We start from the raw sequence: 22,952 nt of genomic DNA on the forward strand, positions 1-22,952 counted from the left end.
AAAAGGAAAGGAACCAAAAAAAAAAAAAAAACGTTCATAGTTACATTTTAAAGTGCCATTTTCTGCTGATACTCTCTTTCGACAAACAATATCACAGTGTTTCATGTTGTGGCTATAGTGCAAATAGACAACAATATGATGATAAAAAAACATTTGTGCTTGTGCAGCCCTACTTTGGACAGAGCCAGGCAAGCAGTTTTCCCAATGTTTACTGTTTTTATTCTAAGCTAAGCTAACAAACTCCTCGCAGTAGCTTTATGTTGAACTTACAGAGGAGAATGGTGTCGTTCACCTCATCTTACTCTTGGCAAGAACGCGAGGCATTTTTCAAAATATAAAGATATTAGGAAAACTATAACGAGAAATCAAACAAACTGGAAAGCCAAAGGTGCCAAAACTTTAAATGGACCTGTCCTTTTAGGAAGGCATCTTGACAGCAGAGCTTTCCACAGCCGACATTTTGACTCGTCATAGCAGTAAAAGCACAGTTGTTACTAATAACATAACAATGGCTCCGTCCCAGTAAGCCATGTCAGTGTGACAGTGAACAGGCCTGCATAATAACAGAGCTAAATGGAATTCAGCCATCATTCATTTTATAATTAACACCTGTGCTTTTCCCACTGTGACATGTCAAAATGTTTCTGTGACAAAGGTCTGCCCACAGTTTGTACTTTGAGCAGTCTGAAGTCTGAATACGTGCAGCCCAGATAAGCTGATTAAATCAAAATTTAGCATTCAGTCATTATGCTATGATAGCTTTTAATCCTACGTAAACTTCTTAGCAGGACACACTGTTACTGTATGTCTGACACAGTCTCCCTGTGATAAACGCTCACCTTCAATTCTGATAAATGGCACACCAGCAAACACACAATCGTTGGACAATTTTAAACTGGCACAGGCAGAAGAAAGTGAGTGATCGATATGTGCGCTGAGGTGAAGACCATGAAGGGATGATCCTCTCTGTCTTACCCTGCTACCCCCCTCTCTCTCATTCTTATCACTCCACCACCTCTTTAATTTCCACACAAAGCAACCAGGCACATAGCAGAGTGTGTGTGTGTGTATACGTGTATATGAGTGTGTGTGTCTGCCATAGTAGATTAGTGCTGTGTTCAGCGTGTCTGTCCCTCTTTGTCTGGCTGGCCAGGGGATCATAGCAACCTGGAGGACAGGCTGGGACTGTGGCAATCCTGTTTAGAGGCTGTGAAATCTGCACATGGGGGGGAAAGAGCTCAGGAGGAGGAAAGGGACCAGCTTAGAAAAATCAGTCTGAAATATGGCCAAAAAACAAATATATATAAAAAAGTAATACTCTTTTTGTTTTGTTTTGTTAAGTCTGTCATGCAGTATCTCCGCAAAACACAAATGCTGTGTTTTTTGGTTTTTAATCGATTTAAATCTGCTTTAACCAATGAAAACCTGGATCAACATCAGTTTTATTGTACAGTTTTGAGACGCCTTTCCCGATTGTTAAACCTTTGAAACAGGGAGTCTTTCAAGGGAAAGAAAAGCTATTTGCAACTTGGCATGAAATGTCCTGCAAATTGCAAAAAAATATTTAAAGGTGACAAGGAAATGACCTGAACTATGAAAAAAAGAGTTTCATTAGAAAGATGACTAGGAATAATATCAATAAAACTATTAATGTAATTATTATATACATGTATATTTAAAATGAGATTACAGAAAAAATATTATTTATATTTTATATTATTTTAGCACTTTTTTCAGGTCATTTTGGTTATATTACTTTTCTTTCCTTTTTTTCTGGCTTTTTTCAGGTAATTTTCTTGCAATTTTTGGGTCATTTTTTGTTTGGTTGCTTATCGCCTTCTTTCCATGTTTTTGAAAGAAATCAAGCCAATTTGCGTAGATTTCAAAAGGTTAAAAGAGGAAACTGCTTTAAAATGTTGTGCTTTAAATACATTACATTTTACTTTTTAAACCAAAAACATCTCAATTTAAAATATTCTGTTTTACATCATTTAAAGAAGAGAATCTACTAGGTCATTTAAAAGGTGCAGGAGCAAAGCTGAGTCGTGTAACTGTCAGTGTTGGGGGTTATGGGTTAATACAGTCCATGTCTCTCTGGACGGCCAGTGAAAGACATGGAAATGAAGTGACACCCATGGAGATACAGCAGCCTGCTGGGCTGCCATGTCTCTCTGTCAGTGCCAGCAACGGACGAGAGGAAAAAGGGAAGAAGCAGTCGATTTGTTCTCCTCTCTTACTCCCCTCCCTTCTCTCTTTGTCTGGGTTTTATCTGGCCAACGGGGGGCTGCATGCAGACTGGTGCTGGGTGTCTTTGAAGCCTGATCAGCGCTGTGTGTGCGTGTGTGTGTGCGTGTGTGTGTGCGCTTGTCTTAATTCTGCAGAGTTCAGTTATCATTCCTCAGCAGGGCCTAGCGATGCCCTCAGGCCATTTCTCTTTCCACCTCCTTTGCTTTTTCCTTTTTCTCGCTTTCTCACATACGCACACACAAACAAGAGAACAGGAGTGACTTCTTTAGCACTTACATGAGAGAAAGAGAGACAGGGAGGGAGGCGTGATCTCAGAGTAGCCGTGTAGCAAACAGATATTCACAGTCTGATTGAAGCAGCTCATCAAACAGTTCCTGAGCCCTTCAGTCACTGTTTCTGTTTCATTAAGATTTGTGGTATAAATGTCATATGAACCCCCTGGAGGCGCACACACACATGCACACACACAGGCATGCATGCAGCATAATCACACACAAAATTTATGCACACAAGCAACCATGCACATTTGCAGAAACACAGATAAATGTCTAAGAAGGCCTCAAGGAAACCAGCATTAAACTACACAGAGTACAGAATCGTTGTTACAAACACATCAAAGCCTTTAAGATGGTTTTTTGCATATTTTTTCCTTATATCTGCTTTTCCCCTTGCTAACTGACCTGTCTTCACTAATAGGTGCCGGTGCTGCAGCCTATGGACTTGATGGTTGAGGCTACAGCCAGGCGCGTATTCAGCAATGCCCACACCTACCACATCAACTCCATCTCTGTCAACTCCGACCTCCAGACATACATCTCTACGGATGACCTCAGGGTGAACCTGTGGAACCTGGAGATCACTGACCGCAGCTTCAGTATCCTCTTACTCCTGTCATTTCTATGTTTAGAAGCTATCATCATAACCCTGTTATTTAAACCCATTTGTAGAGAAAATGTCACTTTTTTCACAGCTAAAATTCAAAAACAGTTGTTCCTTAGTGCCCGTCTCTCAGACATTGTGGACATCAAGCCAGCCAACATGGAGGAGCTGACGGAGGTGATCACCTCAGCAGAGTTTCATCCCCAACAGTGTCACACCTTTGCCTACAGCAGCAGCAAGGGCTCGATACGCCTCTGTGACATGAGAGAGGCCGCGCTCTGCGACAAACACTGCAAATGTGAGTACCAGTTAAGTGCATCAGAGGTTAATATGATACGAGTGATAAAAAAAGAGCCAAAATTTACATGTTTGCTTGTAGTTGGCATGTAGGTACAGTATATGTAATGTAAACACTTGGAGTAGCGTGCCTGAAGCAGATGACCATAGAAAGAAATTTCAGGTGCTGACATTAGCTTGTCATGGAAGTAGGAAAAATTGGAAACAGAATATTAACAGAAGCCTGAGGTTTTACCTGTTTACCTTCATTTGAAACTTTGGCTGTGTTTAATATGAAAGTCCGACATTGTAAGAGTATAAATGACAACAAAGTGTAAAAGCATAAAATTTCCCCTATAAATGCATGACGACATCACAATGATGGATCTGAGAAAACAGATCTATATAATTTAGGGCTGTCAGCGTTAACATGTTAATTGCAAGGTCTGTACAAATTGCATTTTTTTTTAATTTCCTTAATTGCTGGCCAACTTTCCTGTCTTTACGAGGCTGTATGGGGCTGACTTTTACAGCTAAAATGATGATGATGACTCATATGAAACTAGAAGACCTGGGGAATCCAGTGATACCAGTCATTCTAGTTTCTCAGTAAAAGGGCTGAATAACACTCCAAAGTTAGGATGAATTTTAGCCATGGAAAAATGAGTCCCTTTACCTCAAGATATCTGAATGAAAATAAAAATGGGCTCTATGGGTACCCATGACTCTCCCCTCTAAAAATCATTTGACAGCCCAAATATGACTACAACATGGTAGCACCATAGTTGGATATTCACACTCACTTTTTCAGCTTCAGCTCCGCCTCTGTGTGGCTGTAACATGCAGCCTTCCCCCCGCTCAATATGCCAGGATTGATAACCCATCAATAACTCTCTCTGTGCGTTTCAAACAATGAATGGCCTTCTCTAAAGCTTAACATCACGTGCATACGCTTTGGATGAATGAATAATGAATTCATTGACATTTTCGCTGCAAAATCAATGGCTTAAGAGCAATTGCATTAGTCCCTCATGGACACACCTTGTTGTCCAATAATGTCACTCATTTCCTCAGACATATTGATGCGCTCACTGGACCATGCACTAGTGGGGCCTGTTGAATTTCACAAGGTAATTTATCTGAGGAAGAAATAAGCATATAAGTAGTGTAAATGTTTGAAATTCAGGTGTTAATTTGAAGTTGTGGTATTCAGTGCTGTTTGATATTGGCATGTACGTGCCATTACTTGACAGGTGCTTGCAGTGTGCACACACACACACACACACACACACACACACACACACACACACACACACACACACACACACACACAGAGCAGGCAGGTGCTCTCATTAGCCTCGGGACAGGTCTGTTGATACCGACCTACTGTCTCACTGCATGAGCTGTGTTTGGCTCAGAGCGATGAATAATGCCCTCCCTCCCACGCATACATACACAGCTCCTCCTTCCCTTGACAACCACACACACACACACACACACACACACACACACACACACACACACACACACACACAAAACTTCCTGAACGTTATACGTAAAAAAAAAAAAAAAAAAAATCATACCTTCCCATACCTGTAAATCTGGAAGGCTGCTGCTTTAAGTCTAGAGTCTAGTCTTCAGATTGAGGATGGATGGATGAATTGAGGGACAGGAGAGGGTTGCTGAAGTGCAGAGCCCCAGGACAGAGAGAGAGGGACCAAACAGCCTCCATGCCGACTCCCCAGGGACCCTATTATACACCCCTGGAGTGGGACGGGTGGGACACACACATACACACACATGCATATATACATGCACATATTGCACACACCCACTTCTACACAAACACTCATTCACTGACACACACACAAATCCAGCGGGGCCCAAATGGGCCCAGCACTTTGACATTGATTTGTTTTTCTTATCCCTTCCTCATCCCCCCATTTTTTCATCTCTCATGCTGCATCCCTTGTTAGACTCCCCATTGACACATCACAGAGCTTTTCTCCTGGCCGCAGCTGAGGAGGGGGAGATTGGTGGGGGCATTTTTGGAGAGATGGAGACGAGAGAGGGGAGGAAGGGTGGGAGGAAAAAGAGGAGGAGGAACAATAACTTGACAGCTAACGATGGAATGCCTGGCTCTTATCCCCAGCGTGCTGGCCTGCACACAGATCAGCAGCTGCCAGAATCAATATGAATCATAACCAATATTTACCCAGCATGCTGACCCACGACTCTCCCCCTAAACACACACAGAAATAATACCATGAAGAGATGCAGCTGCTGCGGCAAACCCCGCATCCAGGCATTGTTGTTGCTGTTATTGTTTGATAATGACGGCCCCCACCACCCAAACAAAATCTGCTTTGTTTTTTTTCCTCGCTGCGAATGATTAAAAGACTTGTGGGAGGAAAAATATCTCTTTTAAGCAGCGACCTCCCACGGTGTAAAATGTGTTTTCTCTGTCAGAAGATAACTAATTTTTTGTTTTTTTCCTCTCATAGACTTTGAGGAGCCCGAGGATCCCTCCACTCGCTCCTTTTTCTCTGAAATCATCTCATCCATCTCTGACGTGAAGTTCAGCCACAACGGGCGCTACCTGATGACAAGGGACTACCTCACTGTCAAGGTGTGGGACCTTCAAATGGAGAACAAACCACTGGAGACGTACCAGGTAAGCTTTTATTATGCTTTTATGTGCCTGCTGGACAGTCTGAAGGCTCAGAAGATAATCCTAAATAACGGTTAGGCCGAGAACAAATCAAAACTTATTGATTTCAGACTAATCATTCAACATAATCCTGTTTCTCTGTCACACTGCCAATCTGTGACTGTGTCATCTTCAGCGATGACCCCAGGAGGGCTTATTGAGCCGACTGTCCGTAGAAAGACAGATAGTGACGGTGCCGATTCATCCTGAAGGGCAAAACCTCCCACTGTGTGGTCGCCGGGGTCAGATCCACACTGTCTGATCAGGGGAAGCTATCTTAGGGCAGGTCATGATTGATAAGGCCATGAGCTGGGCTCAAGGGATTCTCTGTCCAATTCCAGCTACGCCTCCACCTGCTACCGTGCATCTTAGCGTGGGTCACCAGGTCTGGAGGGATTATTGAAACTAGAGCATATGGCAGTGCAGCTTAAGGTCGTACTTTACTTTAGATGCTGGGAAAGTGTGATTGTAATCCACCACCTACATTCTTGTTTTGTTTGTTTTTCAGGTTCACGATTATTTACGTGGCAAACTTTGTTCTCTGTATGAGAATGACTGCATCTTCGACAAGTTTGAGTGTGTCTGGAATGGATCAGACAGGTAAGCTTTATTTCTTCCAATCCATACATCCATTTATCCATCCATGCATCTATCTATCTATCTAAATAACTCTCCGCTATCCTCTGTTCCTCCTCAGCGTCATAATGACCGGCTCCTACAACAATTTCTTCCGCATGTTTGACCGAAACACCAAACGCGACGTCACACTGGAGGCGTCCAGAGAGAACAGCAAACCCAGAGCCATTCTCAAGCCTCGCAAGGTACAGCACTTCCCATCCATACAAGTTATACAGACCATACACCAGAAAACTTCAAAAAGACAAAAGTCTGACAGCCTCTCACATCTCAAGACAATGTGAGTTTTTAGTCACAGACTATAAGATTTTGCAAAGATTGGGAATCTTGTGAGGTCACTAGTTTCAAGACTACAACTAGATTCCTCTTGAGATCATTTTCCATCTTGCTCCTGGCGGAAAATATCACCAAAAACTCCTTTTAAAAAATATGACATGATAGAACACATAACTCTACATAACACAGAATAAAAGGCATCATATGCCAACAGGATTGTTGTCATTTCAGCATCGATATAACTTAAGAACTTAAATTTTGGATTTTGTCACCTCAACTCGCTACCAGACTCCTGTTAGTTAACTACGTTTATTAAAATGAAAAGAGACTGTGGGGATGAGAGGTTAACTGTTCCAAAAATTAATTTTCACACTGAAATAAGTGTCATTTGGTGGATCCAGTACAAGCCAAATTAAAAAACATCTCTTAACAACTCCACCAGTTTCTCCTCCTTTGCCACAGTACAAGAGAACGTTGTTGCACCTCTCCTGAGTCCCCTCCACGTTTACTGTCTACCTGGTTTGGTTTGCATGTTAGAGAAAACACACCTGATGGTCACTGAAAATGCTGACATCATTGAATTTCAGTATTTGCCGGAGCCAAGACTATAAAGCTACAATAATATTAAACATGGGTACAGGTAAAACTGTCATGATTTTACTCAGACACTGGATATTTGTCTGTGACAGTGAAATCAACTGAAAGGTTATTTGGTGGAAATTGTAAGGCCAGCATTACCTAATATCTGGAGGTCCTAAATTTAGGGCAGCTAGATCTGAGCATTGCCAGGGTGTCTCTCCAAGTGAGGAAAAGTTAAAGATACCTTATTTGGCCTCAGATTAGTATTTTTAGATGTCCTGATGACTGGAAATCTTCATAGTTAAGCTACGATATAATTATATTATCTAGAAATCAAAACACACCTGCATTACGTTTATATAATGGAATATAAAACCTCTTCTAAAGTAGAAGAAAGTTCAATCCATCCACATTAGATATTTGGCTTCCTTTGTTCTTTTACATTGTTTTTATTCACAGCAAGCAGAGTAGTTAGGCTGGTAAACGTCTTCACAGTAAACTAATGTCTATTTCTAAAAGCTAAAGCTGCACCAATCAATATTTTATATGAACAATGGGTCAAATAACCACATGTAATGTGAAAGAGGCCACTCAAAGTGGTGAACCTGCAGAGAATTACCATCTAACATGACAGATGCTCTCAGCTCTACAGAGCATTTTAGCTCATTGTTTTGATTTTATGGCCTTTACTGTCCTTGTTCACTCTCTCACTAACTTCAATTTAAACCAGTGCTGATTTAGCAAAGAAAAAACTGTGAGAAACCTCCTGAATTTTACCTTTCTGGCAATAAATTGATGCTCAAATTTAGCAACATGCCGGTATACAGAGTGGAGCAGCTAAAAGGCCACATATTTCCCTTAGGGGTTAGTGGGAAAAAAAACTAAAATTGGAGTGAATTTTGGGCATAATCGTTGGGTGGCCACAAACATGACCCCAAATAAATAATAATTTTTTCCTTGTGTTTCCTCGATTTGAAAATAGCTTGCAAATTTTTTTTGCCAAATCTACTTTACAAGGTGATATGATATCAGTTTTGCATTTCGCAACTTGTGGTGGCGACCCTAAATGGGCAAAAACATTAAATACGGTTTCAACATGACTAATATTCAGTGTTAATTTATGCCTTAAAAATTGTGCACACTCATATCTTAACGCTTCTCTATCCCTGCTGTTGTCCTCCAGGTGTGTGTGGGTGGGAAGCGGCGTAAGGATGAGATCAGTGTAGACAGCCTAGACTTCAGCAAGAAGATCCTTCACACAACGTGGCACCCGCATGAGAACATCATCGCTGTAGCGGCCACAAACAACCTCTACATCTTCCAAGACAAGGTCAACTAAAGGGCAGTCTGCCCCTGCTGACCACTGACCCCCAACACATGAGGGGGCTGCAGGGAGAGCTGGAGCTGGAGAAAGACAGAGATGGAGCCCTTATCTACATCCTTCTCCTCCTCTCCCTATGTCTTGTTGCTGCCGGTCTTTAAGTTTGCCGCTCTGCTGAGGATGTGCAGAGATCGTATCCAGTGACTGAACTGAGGACAAATTTAAGAACCTGGATACAGCGTGAGGAAAAAGGTTCCCATAAATCAAGAATGGATTTTCATTCTTCATTTGACTTCTAATTTAATTTATTTAGCCATGCGGACACCTGGAGACGTGAATCCTGTGCAACAAGAGGATTGCTGCATGAATGACATGATGTAGCAGCCCTCCGGACCCTGCAGAACGGGGCTGGATGTGGGTACACTGAACATAAAGTAGAGCACACACAGACAGAACCCCTTGCTTTCATGACGGTGGCTCATTGTCATGTAGCAACAGTGCCCCCTCTCTTTCACTCTGTTCATGCTCCAGTGCATGTGATCAACCCTGCGGCCTCTAACTGAGGGGACGTTTCGGACAGTGCAACCTGCTGCAGAAATCCGACAAAAAGAGGAAGAGACTGTTAATCTCTGAACCCAGAAACTGAGAGTTTTCTCTGCCTGTGACACAACATGGTCAGTCTTTCTAGTACCGATTCTGTGTCTCCCTGGTGAGACTGCTGTAGTCTGTAATGTGAATGAAGCCCTTCCAGGCTGTGTCAATGGTTTTATTTAATGCTGTTGTTTTATTGAGTCCTTCGCTCGGTCAATGAGTCTGTTTAGAAGCTGTGGTGCCTTCTTTTGGTATGTGGGGGTTTGATGTAGAGGGAGCGGGAGGGGGGAGGGGACTGACTACAAGGCAGGAGTGTGAATGTTTCAAACGAAATGTTAACCTAGGAATTTTTCTTTTCTTTTTTTTCCTCTTTCTCTATAAAGGAAAATGTAAAAAAGTCCACTGAGGTCCCAAGTGGAAGAAAGTGCTTGAAGCGATGTAGTCATGATTACATTATAGCACCGGCTACTTGCTTGTGAGTTCAGGGGAGGACGCTGTGATATGTACAAAGTAATTGTTGCTCTTATCACATTGCAGTCAGTCTGATGTCATTAGTTCGCAAGAGACACGACAAAGCCACATTAAAATTTGATTTGCAAAATCCCTGTTGGAAAAGAAAAAAACACTCCTTGCCACATTTTTAACTTAATTGGATTGTACTGAAAATGATCTGTAGATGGTAGAGCAGTAAACTTTTCATGTTGAATTATTGACCTTGAGATTTCTTGGCGTAATATAATGCTAGCATAGCTCTTTCTGCATGCATTGGATCTGATTCTTATGAAACTGACAGCCTGCATATAGATATTTGGACATCTACAGATCATCTGAAGCACTATGCAAGTAAAATATTCAGCTTTCTCCGGAAGTTTTTAAAAAGGGTTTGATTTAAGGTTGCTGCGGTGCCTGTCCTTGTCTTATTGAAGATGGGTGACGCGGAGCAGTAGCAGGTTTGTATTTTGGCACTCGGCTCTGATCAGTTTGGAGTTCCTCATTTGTCTTAGATTTGTTTGAAGAGCCAACTCCCGTAACGAAAAGCAGTCAAAGGTCTAAATGAACTCCGTGAAATCAGGGAATTATTAAGTGTGATTCCTTTAAACAGTAATGTCTTCTAAACAACCTCCTTTGTGACACTTCTAATTGAAACAAAAAAAAAAACAACCTTTTATAGCTCAGAATGTATTGAAATGCAATTAATTACCATGCAGTCTTTATGCTTACTGGACTTTCTTTGAATAAAAAAGAATAAAGATGTGCAAGTTCAAAGCCTGTGCTGTTGGACCTCCTCTGTTAATGCTGCTGACTTAAAGCTACAGTTGGTGTCTTTCATAAAAATTTAATTTTTGTCATGTCAATGTGAAAAAAAATCCTCCAATTCCTTGCAGTGCTTCTAATGGCATTTGAAAGAACTGTCAAACTAAGCAGCACTGATTAAATGAGTCAAGATTCTGTTACTGCATTGCCTATTTCTCATGTCAAATGCTTTCACAACTCATATTTCAGTGTACTGTTTACTTGTAAAAAGAAAAATGTTTGCCCTGGCTGATGGGCAGTGCTCAGTTTTCAGCTTTATTTCCAACTTAACAGCTAAAAAGTCGGCTCTGTTCCTGAAAAATTTGAGACAAGAAATAGACAATGCAGTACCAGAATCTTGATTCATGTGTGATCAGCGCTGCCTAGTTTCACAGTTTGACCACAGCTCAGGAGCAGGGGTTGACATTACTGACAGCTGCATTAGAGAGTCCTCTGCTCTGATAGTTGTTCATGTTCACATGCAGTGGATTCTTGCAAATGCCATTAGAAGCTCTATGAGGAGTTTGAGGTACATGGTTTTTGTCACAGATTATCTGTCTCATGTACTGTGTGAATGTAGTGACAGCTTCAGCAAATATGACAAAGTTATTTTTTATAAAGCTTAACAGTTACAGCTTTAAACTGAATGTGAATTCAGTGATTCATTGTTGCTTGTAGTGCGAGGGCGCCCTCTTGTGGATGAACATCTATCTGTAGGTAAAAAAGAGGAGGGAACCTGACTTTAATCAACTGGACACAGTTGGTGGTTGATTTCAAATGAATAGCCACTGTCATAGTTTTCTTAATTTCTTGTGATTATTCATGTTTATTCATATTATACTAATTTACCATTATAAGCAGTCTGCTTCTAGACTGGGGGGGGGGGTCAGTACGAAAAGGTGGTAGTGTAACATTCTTTTACAATATGTTATAATATATCTAACAGTTATTCTTGCTATGACGTAGGCATTTCATGTTTTCTCCAAAAGCTAATGGGCATTGTTTTTTTAAGGTTTAGATCAAATTTAGGGCTTGGACGTGACCTCAGTAGGGGGGTCCAGGGGAATCCTCTCCTGGGAAAAAGCTCTAATTTGATGCTTTTTTATGCACTCTGGACCCTTATTTACATTCACAGTACCTATCTTAATTATTGTAAAGTTAAAACCTCAACAGGTGTCAAAACTGGGAGTACTTCAAAACTGCTATCATTATTCATGTATTGACTGGAGTTGTTTTTATGTGAACAGTGTTGGAAGTTAACTAAGTAATCTACTTTGGTACTGTACCTAAGTGCAGTTTTAAGGTTCATTACTTGAGTGTCTCCATGTTATACTAGTTTGTAGGCTACTTCTACTTCCCTTCATTTCAGAGGCAAATGTAGTACTTTTTACTGCACTACATTTATGTGACAGCTTTAGTTACTTTAAAGATTATTAATACAAAATATACATCAACTACGACTGTTGCAGTACTGGACGGGGAAACAGGAGTCCTGTAAACTGTCTCTGATTGGTCAGGTCTTGCCCCATTGTGTTTACTCACAATGTGAAAATACAACACTGCCATTTTCTTAAGTGACAATAAATCGCTCAAGGTGAAAATTATTCGGGGCTAAAGATGCCTGTGTTTGAGTTGGTGGGGCAGGAGGAGCATTTGGGGGGGGCATGCCCATGCCTAGAACCGGCCTCGATTATAAGAGTAGAAGCTGAAGGCTCCACACAGCTCATACAACCAATAACAGCATCCACCTGGATTGGATTGGATTGCTGTTGGATGCTTCAGACGTTAAATTTTGTGCACAGTTTGTAAAAAATTCTACAGTGCCTTTGCTACGATAACAAAAATATATTCCACAAGCAGTTAAATATTTCTTCGGAAACCTCACTGTTAGAAATTTAATACATTCATCTGTCGTACTGTGCACATTATGCAGAGTTTTTCTAATTGGCCCCGTGAGGCTGTGGTCGACGCACATTTTGTCAGCTGGGGACAGCAGCTGTCAATCAAACTGCATCTTTATAACCAGCAGCAGAAGCTGCATCATTGTGTCTCAGGATAAACCCGGGGACAGACAAGAGCTCCACTGTGATTATTGATCCTTAATCAATGCCCTCTCTGATGCGATTATTCTAACCGGATTAGATTCATAGACTTCATAGATATATTAAATCTCTCTTTTGAGCACTTCAGTCTTTGGAAATCTTCTATCCAGAACCTTTTTTCTTCTCCTCCTGGCTGTCTTTAACTTTTCTTATCTGTTCTTCTCACATAAGCTCGCCATCTTTTGGAGAAGATGGATACGCTGAGTGGGAACAATGCGACAGTGGTGAACAGCTCCATAGATAAGTGGCCATTCAATGAGCGTGGCTCGCATCAACACCTGGACCCCAGGGAGCTGAGGGTCCTGGTGCCGGCTATTCTTGGAGTCATCTGTGTCTTGGGTGTGGCTTGCAATCTCACTGCGATGGTCATCTTGCTCTCAAACGCTCACAGGGGCAAACTATCTCTCATCAACTCCCTCATTTTCAACCTGATGTTTGCAGACGGGCTGGTGCTGCTGTTCACGGTGCCTTTCAGGGCTGCATCTTACTCCAAAGCTAGCTGGAATCTGGGCTGGGTGGTGTGCAAGACGGCCGACTGGTTCCTTCAGTCCTGCATGGCAGCAAAAAGCTTCACAGTGGCTGTCATGGCCAAAGCGTGCTACCGCTACGTGTCCAACCCCACCAAGCAGGTGAGCATCCACATGGGCTCCATCCTGGTGGTGTTCTTCTTCATCTGGCTTTCCGCCTGCTCCGTCACCATCCCTCAATGGCTGTTTGCGACGCTGCAGAGAGAGATCCGCGGGCTGGTGTGTGTGCTGGTGGTTCCGCCTGAAGCCCGGGACTTCATGGCTGTGTATGTCAAAGCGTACCCCCTGGGGGTCTACTGTGCACCTCTCAGCTTTGCTCTCATGTATTTCTGGAGGGCTTATGGCCAGTGCCAGCGCCGCTCCAGTAAAACACAGAACCTGCGCACACAGATCAGATCCAGGAAGCTCACTTTGATGCTATTCAGCCTGACAGTGGCCATGGCTATTCTCTGGCTTCCACAGTGGGTGGTGTGGGTTTGGGAGCGTCACATCGCAGAGAAGGAAATCGAAGGCGCTCAACCGCTCGTCTCCTCTCTTCCACCTCTTCTAACCCTCTCTGCTCAGCTGCTCACCTTCTCTCTGTCGCTGGTTAACCCTCTTATCGTCCTCTCCCTCTCTGAGGAGTTCAGGGAGGGCTACAGGGGGCTGTGGAGGCGCCTCACTCTGCGCAAACAACCTCCTCCAAAGCCAAAACCCGGACCTCACACCCCTACAGCTCTTAAGTCGCCTTGTCCCAGACCAGAGACTTCTGCCCATCTTCAATCAAGCTCCAGCCAGGGTCCCAGCAGAGAGGCTCAGCCCCAGCCAGAGCAGGGAGGAGAGAGAGAAGCAGACGGGGCGAGCCTCAAAGATGGGATTGTCTTGCCTGATGTGGAGCAGTTCTGGCATGAGAGGGAGACTGGATTGCACACAGAGGAAAATGATCCAGTGCCATGGGAGCACCAAAACAAAGAGGAGGGAAAATAACAACCACCTTCCAGCTGATCTTCAATACAATCCTCAGATAGCAGACAAGAGACGTGGGTTGAATGGACTGCTGAGCGCATCACCGTAAATAAATTTGTATTCTGTCAACTGTGTTCATGGTATTATTCAAAGGTAAGACGTACAATCAGTGTGGAATACCAGAGTGGACTATAAATAGAGCATTATCATCTGCATATATGATAAACATTATACATAATGTTGTCTTTTTATTGTTAAAAACAGAGGAAGAACTACATTTAAATGAGTGTAAGATGGGTTTTGGTGGCTGTAAATTAAAGTTTGTGGCAACGATGACAATGTAAATTCAGTACACAGTAGTATATCTATAAATATTTTCAGTATAACGTGTGGTGAATGAATATTGTAAATACAGTTTACTCTTAGTATTTCGACACAACACTGTCTCTTAATTAACAACTGGTGTGCTGCAAGAAATCCCCTGTAGGAAACCTTAATTGGAGGTCGACATTAACTCTTGTGCAATCATTGTTTGAAAATATTAGTAATGTTGAAGAAGGCAGTTTTTAGTGTTAAAGTACGAGTCTGTGTTTCCAGTCCTCTGTTGTGAGAGATTATTTTGTAATTACCGTGCATCGAAATGTGTTTCCAATAAAGACAATTCTAGAAGTGTTGCCTGTGTGATAAAATTGTCTTGTGGTGTCAAAATGATACAGATTATAAGTAAAAGCTAGATGTACAACTGCTTTTTTTGTGAGTATCTGTGTTTGTATCAATCAGGGATGTTCTAGTAATTGGTTCAATCAATGACACACACACACACACACACACACACACACACACACACACACACACACACACACACACACACACACACACACACACACACACACACACACACGTAGAGTTGAGTCTTAATGAGATGGATCAGACATCAGCGGATGGTTTCCTGCTGACATCAAGTCATTAAAGATATTTTCATAAGGGCATCCATTAGAATTGCCAAGGGTTCTAATTAGGGGTAAAGAGCTTTCGTCTGAACTCAGATGGAGCCGTGTCAGTGGACTCACCTCTGTGGGAGCCTCATAAGGAATTCTCTATCCATTGATCTGAATATGCATGATAGGTCAAAACCTCACAAGTAAAGGGATGAACAACATAAGAGCAAACCGCGCCTGAGCTGATCCGGGATCGATTTGTCCGTCCGATGTAACAGAAACCCAGCTGTGCTCAAATCAAACATGTTTATTTCTACATTTTAAATAAAGTTAAACATATAAGATTGGAGGAAAAACATTTAAGAGTAGAGGCAAATTTTAGGACGTAGGGGTTATCCTCAAGATCCCTTGCACCTCTTTTTATTCCCTCCCCTCCCTTATGACATTTTCCTCTCATCAATCATTTACGTTGACCTTTTATCGCCAGAGGCAACTACCTCAATCAGAGCAACACTTAACTATAGTATAACCCAGCATCAGTCCCTGGGGTAGTGACCTGGCCATAAACACTGAAGGCAAAAAGCTATGCACTCATTGTTGGACTGCAGTTTTAACCTTCACTGTATAAACAGAGAATTTGTTAAAGGTTATTGAACAGCAACAACATAAACACAGTATCTGTGGACATTAATGATACCATCTTTAAATACACTATGTGACCACTATTTCTAGCTGGTACAGTTTGACACCTCTGGCTCTGGCGTTTACTCTGGTAAATGAGCCGGTAAATTTGCAGTTGTGGGATTTCATCCAATTTCAGCAGAAAGGCCTAAAGCTGATAATAACTGGTAAACAACGGATGCAATATAGGACATCCCATATTAAAGACTTATTACATGCCTTTTTGAGCTCCTGCATACCTATGGTGCACCAGCACAGGTGCTTTCACTTGTTTTTCATGATTAACGTGTGAGCATGCACTTGACTCACACCTCCCTGGCTCACTTTGCACCATCATAGGCCTTTTTCACAGAGGACATATTGACATGTAACAATAGGAAAAGCACACAATGAACGATGGCTGAATTTTAGTTAAGCTGCTTCAGTTTCCAGGTCCTAGTCCTATGCATACTGGCTCACTATGTTTACATGCACACTAATATCCACTATTATTTAAATATGACAGTATTCTGAATTTCATACAGCTTATGTAAACAGCACATTTGGTTTGGGTAGTATGAATTAGGCCTTTTCCGAATGCAGCATTTTTTTAAATTAAAAAATGTGGAATATGACATGTCTCGGTTGGGGTTTTTAACCACAGTTTGCAACACACAGCCTCCTGCGTGTTTCACAGTCTGCTCTGTGCGTTGTACACGAACCAACAATTTGCAAGAAAGTGGTGCATAGGGGCATGCCCGAAAGGAAAGCCCAAATTTTTGGTCGGAAGAAGAAACACAACTACTTTTAAACATAAAGACTTGGATATTTCCAGGTTTTTGAATATGGATGAATGGGAAAACACTGACCTTCTGACGAGGTTGTTGAAGGAATGGAAGATGAAGGCTGTATTTGACTAGTTGTACAGGTCCATCACCAGTGGAAAACATAAAAAAAATCCTATCTTGATGCAGAGAAGGAAAATGGTACATGCAGCTCCAGTTGTTCCACTTTTCCATATTTTGACCTGATAAATGACATGTTAGGACACAATAATCAGAGTATGCACAACTATAAACAAGCATAACTATGTAAACAACCTAGTACAAATGGAATTTTTTTTCAGAGTAGGGCAAAAACCGGGATATTTACCATAGTGCACACAGTCACTGTTTGTTTTTTTGCGATCTCTCTGTAGCCATCTTACCAAGTCAATTTTTTCATTTTATTTTGAGCAGCAGTGAAGCTAATCTATTTCTTCGGGGGAGGATGTGTGACAAACGTGTGCATCATGACACTCAAAAATAAAGCATTTGTTTTGAACATACTTCATTTGATCATGTTTTAGTGTATGAAAAGTGGCTTTGGATTTTTCAGTGGTGACCTACGCTTTTGAAAGCCCCTACACGCATGGTACATGTTTGCAGGTATTTCCAAATATTGCATCTAATTATGCTGCTTTTAAATGGAACCTATGTGCTCGTGGTTACGACATGGAAAGTGGAGTACACAATAAGCTTGGCATTCAACAGTCAGGCCGTGAGAACAACGCTGTTCGGCAACAGCAACATGGACGCTGCTGTCGGCAACTAGAAGCTACCAAAGGCTTCCATTTGAGCAAGATATCAAAGGGTTATCGTACTACGTTGTGCAGGAAATGCAAAGGCATAACGATAGAAGAAAAAGACAAAACTGTTGGGAATATCAACATTTTCCTCCGACATATATTAAAATTACAAAGAAAAACTCCATACGACTAAAATAACACTACATTAACTACACACCACTGAAAAAAGAACCCCCATGTCCTCTGCCGTTTCTGAAAAAGTCAGCAAACATGTCACAACTCATGAACTTGCAGATTACAGAAAATGTCATTTCACAAGGTCGTGAGTACCACAACACGCAGTGTTCATATAGACTCTTCTCATGAACATGGGGTGCATTCATGAATCCAATGTGACACTTTACATGAAAATGAGGGGCTGTTGTTCAAAGAAACTGGTTAAATCAATCAAACATTCACTCTGCTGCTCCATCTCCAAAGCAGAGCGCCCAGTTTGTGCTAGAATGCGCTTTGTCACTGGGAGTGAGTATTTACGAATGCACCCCATGCAGCACTACTCCATTATAAGTCAGCATTAGACCGTGACTGTCTGACCGCCATCTCCAGCTCCCTCCTGTTACTGTGGTTGCACCTGTTCGGACACCTCACACATTTATCAGACTTATTGTGTCTGAAATCTTTCAGTCACTCACTCACTATTTCTTCCACAAATGTACCCACAGCACTCAGACACTAAAAGATGCATTTATGGGAATTAAACATGTAAATAATGAGTGATCCAGACACAGCCACCACTTCATTTTGTGTAAGTAAGTTTGTAATTCTAAGCACAACTCTGCCAAGGTACAGCTTGAGTGTAATCAGCAGAATGCAGGTGTGCAGGGTGACTCGGCATTTTTCCAGCCGGACCTCGATAGGTCAAAGTGTGACTAATGACCTTCTCTATTAGAAGAAAAGCAGCGCCTCATTTCACAGGCTCTGCAGCTGCCTACAGCGTTTAAAAACAAATGAAGAATTTACTGAAAATGCACAACAGATAAGTATAGTTTTTCATTACAGAAGATATTTTACAGTGCATGAGTATACAGTTTTACTCTAAAAACAGCAGACAGAAGCAATGGTTTAGCAGTACTGCTATGATGCATAGAAACTGGTGTATAAGCTGGGCTGCTTTAAACCCCGACAAAGGGTAGCAAAATGTTTATTTCAACAGAAGTTCAAGTTCAAAGGCCTTTTTGGCATGAGAAACATACTGTATGTTCGCATTACCAAAGCAAGTGTGAGATGTAAACAAAACATGTAAGTATAATAAGAAAAGGTCTGCTAGACATTTATTTATATAGACATCGTTGCTGATTGGGTTAGCCCTTTGACACGATCTACCTCTCCTGCCTCTCCCTACCAGGAGAAAACACACCTCAAACCCATTTCACACTGTTTTGAGGAAACGTGTCGTTCAATCCGGAAACGGTGAAAAATGTTTTTGAGATTGAACATGCCCCTGGTGTTTGCCCTTAGTTGTCATATTTGGTATTGGTGCATGGATTTTTTTTTTCCCCCTGCAGATTATTTTACTAAAAAACAGCACAGAAATTAAAAACTACTTATGAAAATGCAAAAGAAAAAAAATTAATAAAGAAGAGACATATTATTAATTTATGATTTAAAAAACCTCAGCATAAATGAGGACCTGATGAAAGAAAATTTGTGAAAAAAATAAGCGAGGTAATCAACATTACAAGTGGATAAACAAGCCCGGCTTAATTAGGTCATTATACAAGGCAGGGGAGCTTTCAGCAGGTGAGATCCTCTCCTCACTGCCCTCCTGGCTGCGCCCCCCATCCCGCTGAGAGTGGAGGCGGGGGTGTCACCCCTGCGTTTTATCCCTCAGCCAATCATCATCTCTAATAAATGAAACTCCACAGGAAGTGACATGCTTGCTCACGCTAATTATGCTCAGCAGGAGGGGCTGGCTGCAATTAAGCCACATGCTAAAACCCTGTGCCTGCCAATGCCACATCTCCCTCTGAGTCACAGCTACCTTCACCTCCCTTTGGTCCTGTGGAAGATCACCTGGCTCTGCAGTCCGCAGAGAGCAGACCTGAAAGTGTGTGCATGTGTGTGTGTTGGAGAGAGGTTGGTTCAGGGGGTCTGGCCTTGGTATTTAGCAGTCTTTTGATTAGAATAAATCAGAGAGCTTTCATCTCAGTGAAAGATGTGGAGATTTAAAGGGCAGGCACCTTTTAACATTTTCCAGCGGGGGGGGGGGGGTCATTTTGAACCTATACATACACTATCGGTCTATAATCGATCGTTTAAAAAGCAAAGGAATGTGTTTGACATGAAAGGCCTCCTCTAGTAACAACACAACCAAAAAACAACTTTCTCCTATAAGGAAATCAAGAAAGTGACTTTATTGTACCATTTTAATCTGGCATAAAACAGTATAATGACTAAAGATGTAATAAAGCCGCGGAAAGTAAGCACCTACCAGTGGAGGAATGCAACAAAGTACCAAAAAACTTCAAATTAAAACCTTATACAATTAGAAGCCCAGTCCCTTTTACTAGCCCAGTTTATTTTGAAGGCCTGTCTCAATCAGCGGCCCGGTTTAGTGACCATGCAGTTCATTTTTATAGAAATTTGTTGGATTTATAAAACTTGTTTGTTGGCTACCTGCTAGGGCGACTGTTAGTTAGCTGCTTAAATTGCACACGCAAATATAAATGTTGTCAATATGGACATGCTACACACATCATTAGTTTACTGACACCATGAGCACCAAAGTATAAAAGACAGTATTACCGGCACAGTTAACAAAAAAGACACAGAAAAGAGACAAATAAACTATTTTTTAAAAAGCTAGGAAAGAATGTCCAGTGAACTATATTTATAATTATCATAATTCTTTATTCAAAATTATTCTACATAATTAAATTAATTTTTAAGCTTTTTTATCCAGGTCATTTCTTACTTTGTATTTATTAAATTTTTTCAGCTTTTTTACTTTCTCTTCTTTTGGGGTTGTTTGTTTTGTTTTTGTTTGTTTGAGATTTTATGGGCAAACTTTTGAGTAATTTCTTCGTACTTTTCACAGATTTCTTTCTAATCCCTGGGTCATTTCTTATTCTTATTTCTGTCAATTGTCACTGTTACTCCACTACATTTCCTAAATAATATGTATGCTTCCTTACTACAAAATAGGGAAAGAAGGGAGGAGGGGAAAGACAGGCAAATGATGGTATGGGAGGGAATGAAAAACTACAGTTAGTTCTTTAAATCCTTTTGCTAAAAAAAGACAATAAAAAATCGATTCACATAAGAATCTCGATTGTCGTTTTTAACGATTCGGAATCGATTCAAAAATCCTAAACATCGATAATAGACTGTGTTTACTAAATATAGTCTATTCCTAACCGTCTAAAACTTTTATCAATCAGAAAAGTCTTAAAAATCCTGAGACAGTTTTTCGGATCGTCTTACTTTTTTCGCCGGTGAAAGCTGAGCCGTTCAGAGGGATGACTGCGATGCATCGTAGCTCTTTTAGAAGCCTCAGTATCCAGACGGAGAATTAGGATGCTTTACGGGTCCTTGGTCAACAAATCCACAAAAATAGATCCGATATTGGGTGTCTTTCGACCATATTTTATCCATATTTCGATAATAAAAGTACATTAGCATCGATGCTAAACGCCATATTGGTTTCCCATGATTCATTTGGAGAGAGGTCAGAGGTTTGTTTCGGTCTTGTCCACCAATCAAAAGACGATCAGATAGTTTTTATGTTTACGTCATCTGGAGCAAACTGCACTGTGATTGGCCTAATCCTCCTCTATCTATCGCTCTGTGTTAATGGCAGCGCCTCGTGCATTAGAATAAACTCTGGTCGCCCGATAACAACAACAACAACAACAACAACAACAACAACAACAACAACAACAACAACAACAACAACAAAAACAACAACAATAATAATAATGAGACAAGGGTAAATCAGGAGACAGTTTAACAAGCAGCAGGGCCTCGTATGGATGTAAACTCTGTTCACTGCAGGCAGAGCAGGCAGGTGAATCAGGGCCCTCTCTGAAGTGTCAGGAGTGTGTTGTGGCCCTCTGAAGTGTCAGGAGTGTGTTGTGGCCCTCTGCAGCATCCCAGAGAGGAGCTGCTTTGCAGAATGGCACAGGTAATGGGATACACAACAACTGCAAAAGAAAAACAATGGGACTTTTTTAAAAAAAAAAAAGTGTGTCCATTTTTTGAACTATAATAACAACATTGGTTATTTTTTCACTTTCTGATTTCCAACACTTGGGAGAAAGGTTCAGAAGGTTTTCTACAACAAAAAAAACCTTGTACATAATAAATCCATAATTTCATACGCACTTTGCTTTCATAACATAATATGCTACTGGCAAAACAGACTGGAGTAGATCCTGAAATTACACCTCTTATATTTTGAATTGGGAATCGATTTTTAAATCAGAAATAGTTTCGAATCAAGAATCGATTCCGAATCGAATCATGACCCCAAGAATCGAAATCAAATCGAATTGTGAGATACTGAAAGATTCACACCCCTACTATTTTTCTTCAAGAGTAATGTGTGCTCCATCTGAAGGTGGTGTATGTTACTTCAGAATTTTGACTGCTTACTTTTTTATTTGCAGCACTAAAGTATATTGAATATAATAAAATTACTTTTGATATTAATGTGGTAAATATCAGATACTTTACTCAAGTAATATTCTAATTGGCAATCAAAGTCTTTTTCACATACTTCATTCAACACCACACCCTGCTCAGCTGTATGGCTCATTTAGCATCTTTCGGCTCTTTGTTTTGGTTTTTAGGTCCAAACATATTTTGTTTCGTCTTCCTACTCTCACCAGGTCATTTTTTTCAGACAAAGCATTGAGCTTTTTTTAGTTGAGAAGTTGTGATGAACCCGCCATACCTTACTGTTAGCCTGCCTGTTATAGCACGGCAGACATGATGACATTTGGCTACGTAAACTGTGGCTCAATTATTTTGCATTTAGCACCTACAGAGACGCTAAAATAGTGCAAATAGGAGAGTAAATGATGGACTTATGTGCTTCAGGTGGCCAAAATCACAACTCCTTGCTCTTTTCCTGCTTCATGTGCAAACAAGCTACTGTTCGCGTGCACGTTTACCATTACAACTTGACAATGTGGTGCCAAGTGTGTTGTTGTGCTTCCTGGTTGTTATTACTGCCCCCAAGTGGCCACAATAAATACAACTAAAGTTGAAGTTTTTTCCCCCAAAAAATATTTAGCCTTTTTAACACAGTCAATCCAATACTCACCTGTTCAAGACTGTCGAACTCCATAATTATTGTCGAGCTGTATAGCCTAACTATATGCTATTACAACACAGAGGGTGCA

At 41.2% G+C, this 22,952-nt stretch overlaps 2 protein-coding genes and 1 long non-coding RNA gene across 7 annotated transcripts in view; 2 read left to right on the top strand and 1 right to left on the bottom strand.

The window, feature by feature from the left end:
• ppp2r2ba (protein phosphatase 2, regulatory subunit B, beta a) overlaps window positions 1-10,781 on the top strand; it is a 60,257-nt gene extending 49,476 nt beyond the window's left edge. For all 3 annotated transcript variants that reach the window (XM_042492948.2, XM_042492949.2, XM_088081265.1), the window contains exons 5-10: window positions 2,944-3,121; window positions 3,260-3,424; window positions 5,907-6,076; window positions 6,621-6,712; window positions 6,810-6,933; window positions 8,787-10,781. In XM_042492948.2, coding sequence (XP_042348882.1) covers window positions 2,944-3,121; window positions 3,260-3,424; window positions 5,907-6,076; window positions 6,621-6,712; window positions 6,810-6,933; window positions 8,787-8,942 — 885 coding nt within the window. In that variant the 3' untranslated portion in view covers window positions 8,943-10,781. The remainder of the gene's footprint in view (window positions 1-2,943; window positions 3,122-3,259; window positions 3,425-5,906; window positions 6,077-6,620; window positions 6,713-6,809; window positions 6,934-8,786) is intronic.
• LOC148188954 (uncharacterized) overlaps window positions 1-21,264 on the bottom strand; it is a 70,348-nt gene extending 49,084 nt beyond the window's left edge. For 2 of the 3 annotated variants that reach the window (XR_015777297.1, XR_015777296.1), the window contains exons 1-2: window positions 21,031-21,264; window positions 16,850-17,007 (exon numbers count right to left, since the gene is read on the bottom strand). This is a non-coding gene — a long non-coding RNA (uncharacterized LOC148188954). Of the gene's footprint in view, window positions 1-11,175; window positions 11,520-16,849; window positions 17,008-21,030 lie in introns of those variants that run through there. The other variant, XR_015777295.1, reaches the window with a different exon arrangement.
• Window positions 11,513-15,034, top strand: gpr151 (G protein-coupled receptor 151). Its single transcript, XM_042492847.2, has one exon. The coding sequence runs from the start codon at window positions 13,102-13,104 to the stop codon at window positions 14,401-14,403; it is 1,302 nt and encodes a 433-aa protein (XP_042348781.1). The 5' UTR covers window positions 11,513-13,101; the 3' UTR covers window positions 14,404-15,034.
• Window positions 21,265-22,952: the final 1,688 nt, after the last annotated feature.

This window comes from Plectropomus leopardus, chromosome 8, assembly GCF_026936395.1.
Source record: "Plectropomus leopardus strain MGB_pleo_1.0 chromosome 8, ASM2693639v1, whole genome shotgun sequence".
In the NCBI taxonomy this organism is placed as follows: domain Eukaryota; kingdom Metazoa; phylum Chordata; class Actinopteri; order Perciformes; family Serranidae; genus Plectropomus; species Plectropomus leopardus.

Bases quoted from the DNA above. Each gene is read 5' to 3' on its own strand.
- gpr151 (XM_042492847.2), top strand. From the start codon at position 13,102: ATGGATACGCTGAGTGGGAACAATGCGACAGTGGTGAACAGCTCCATA.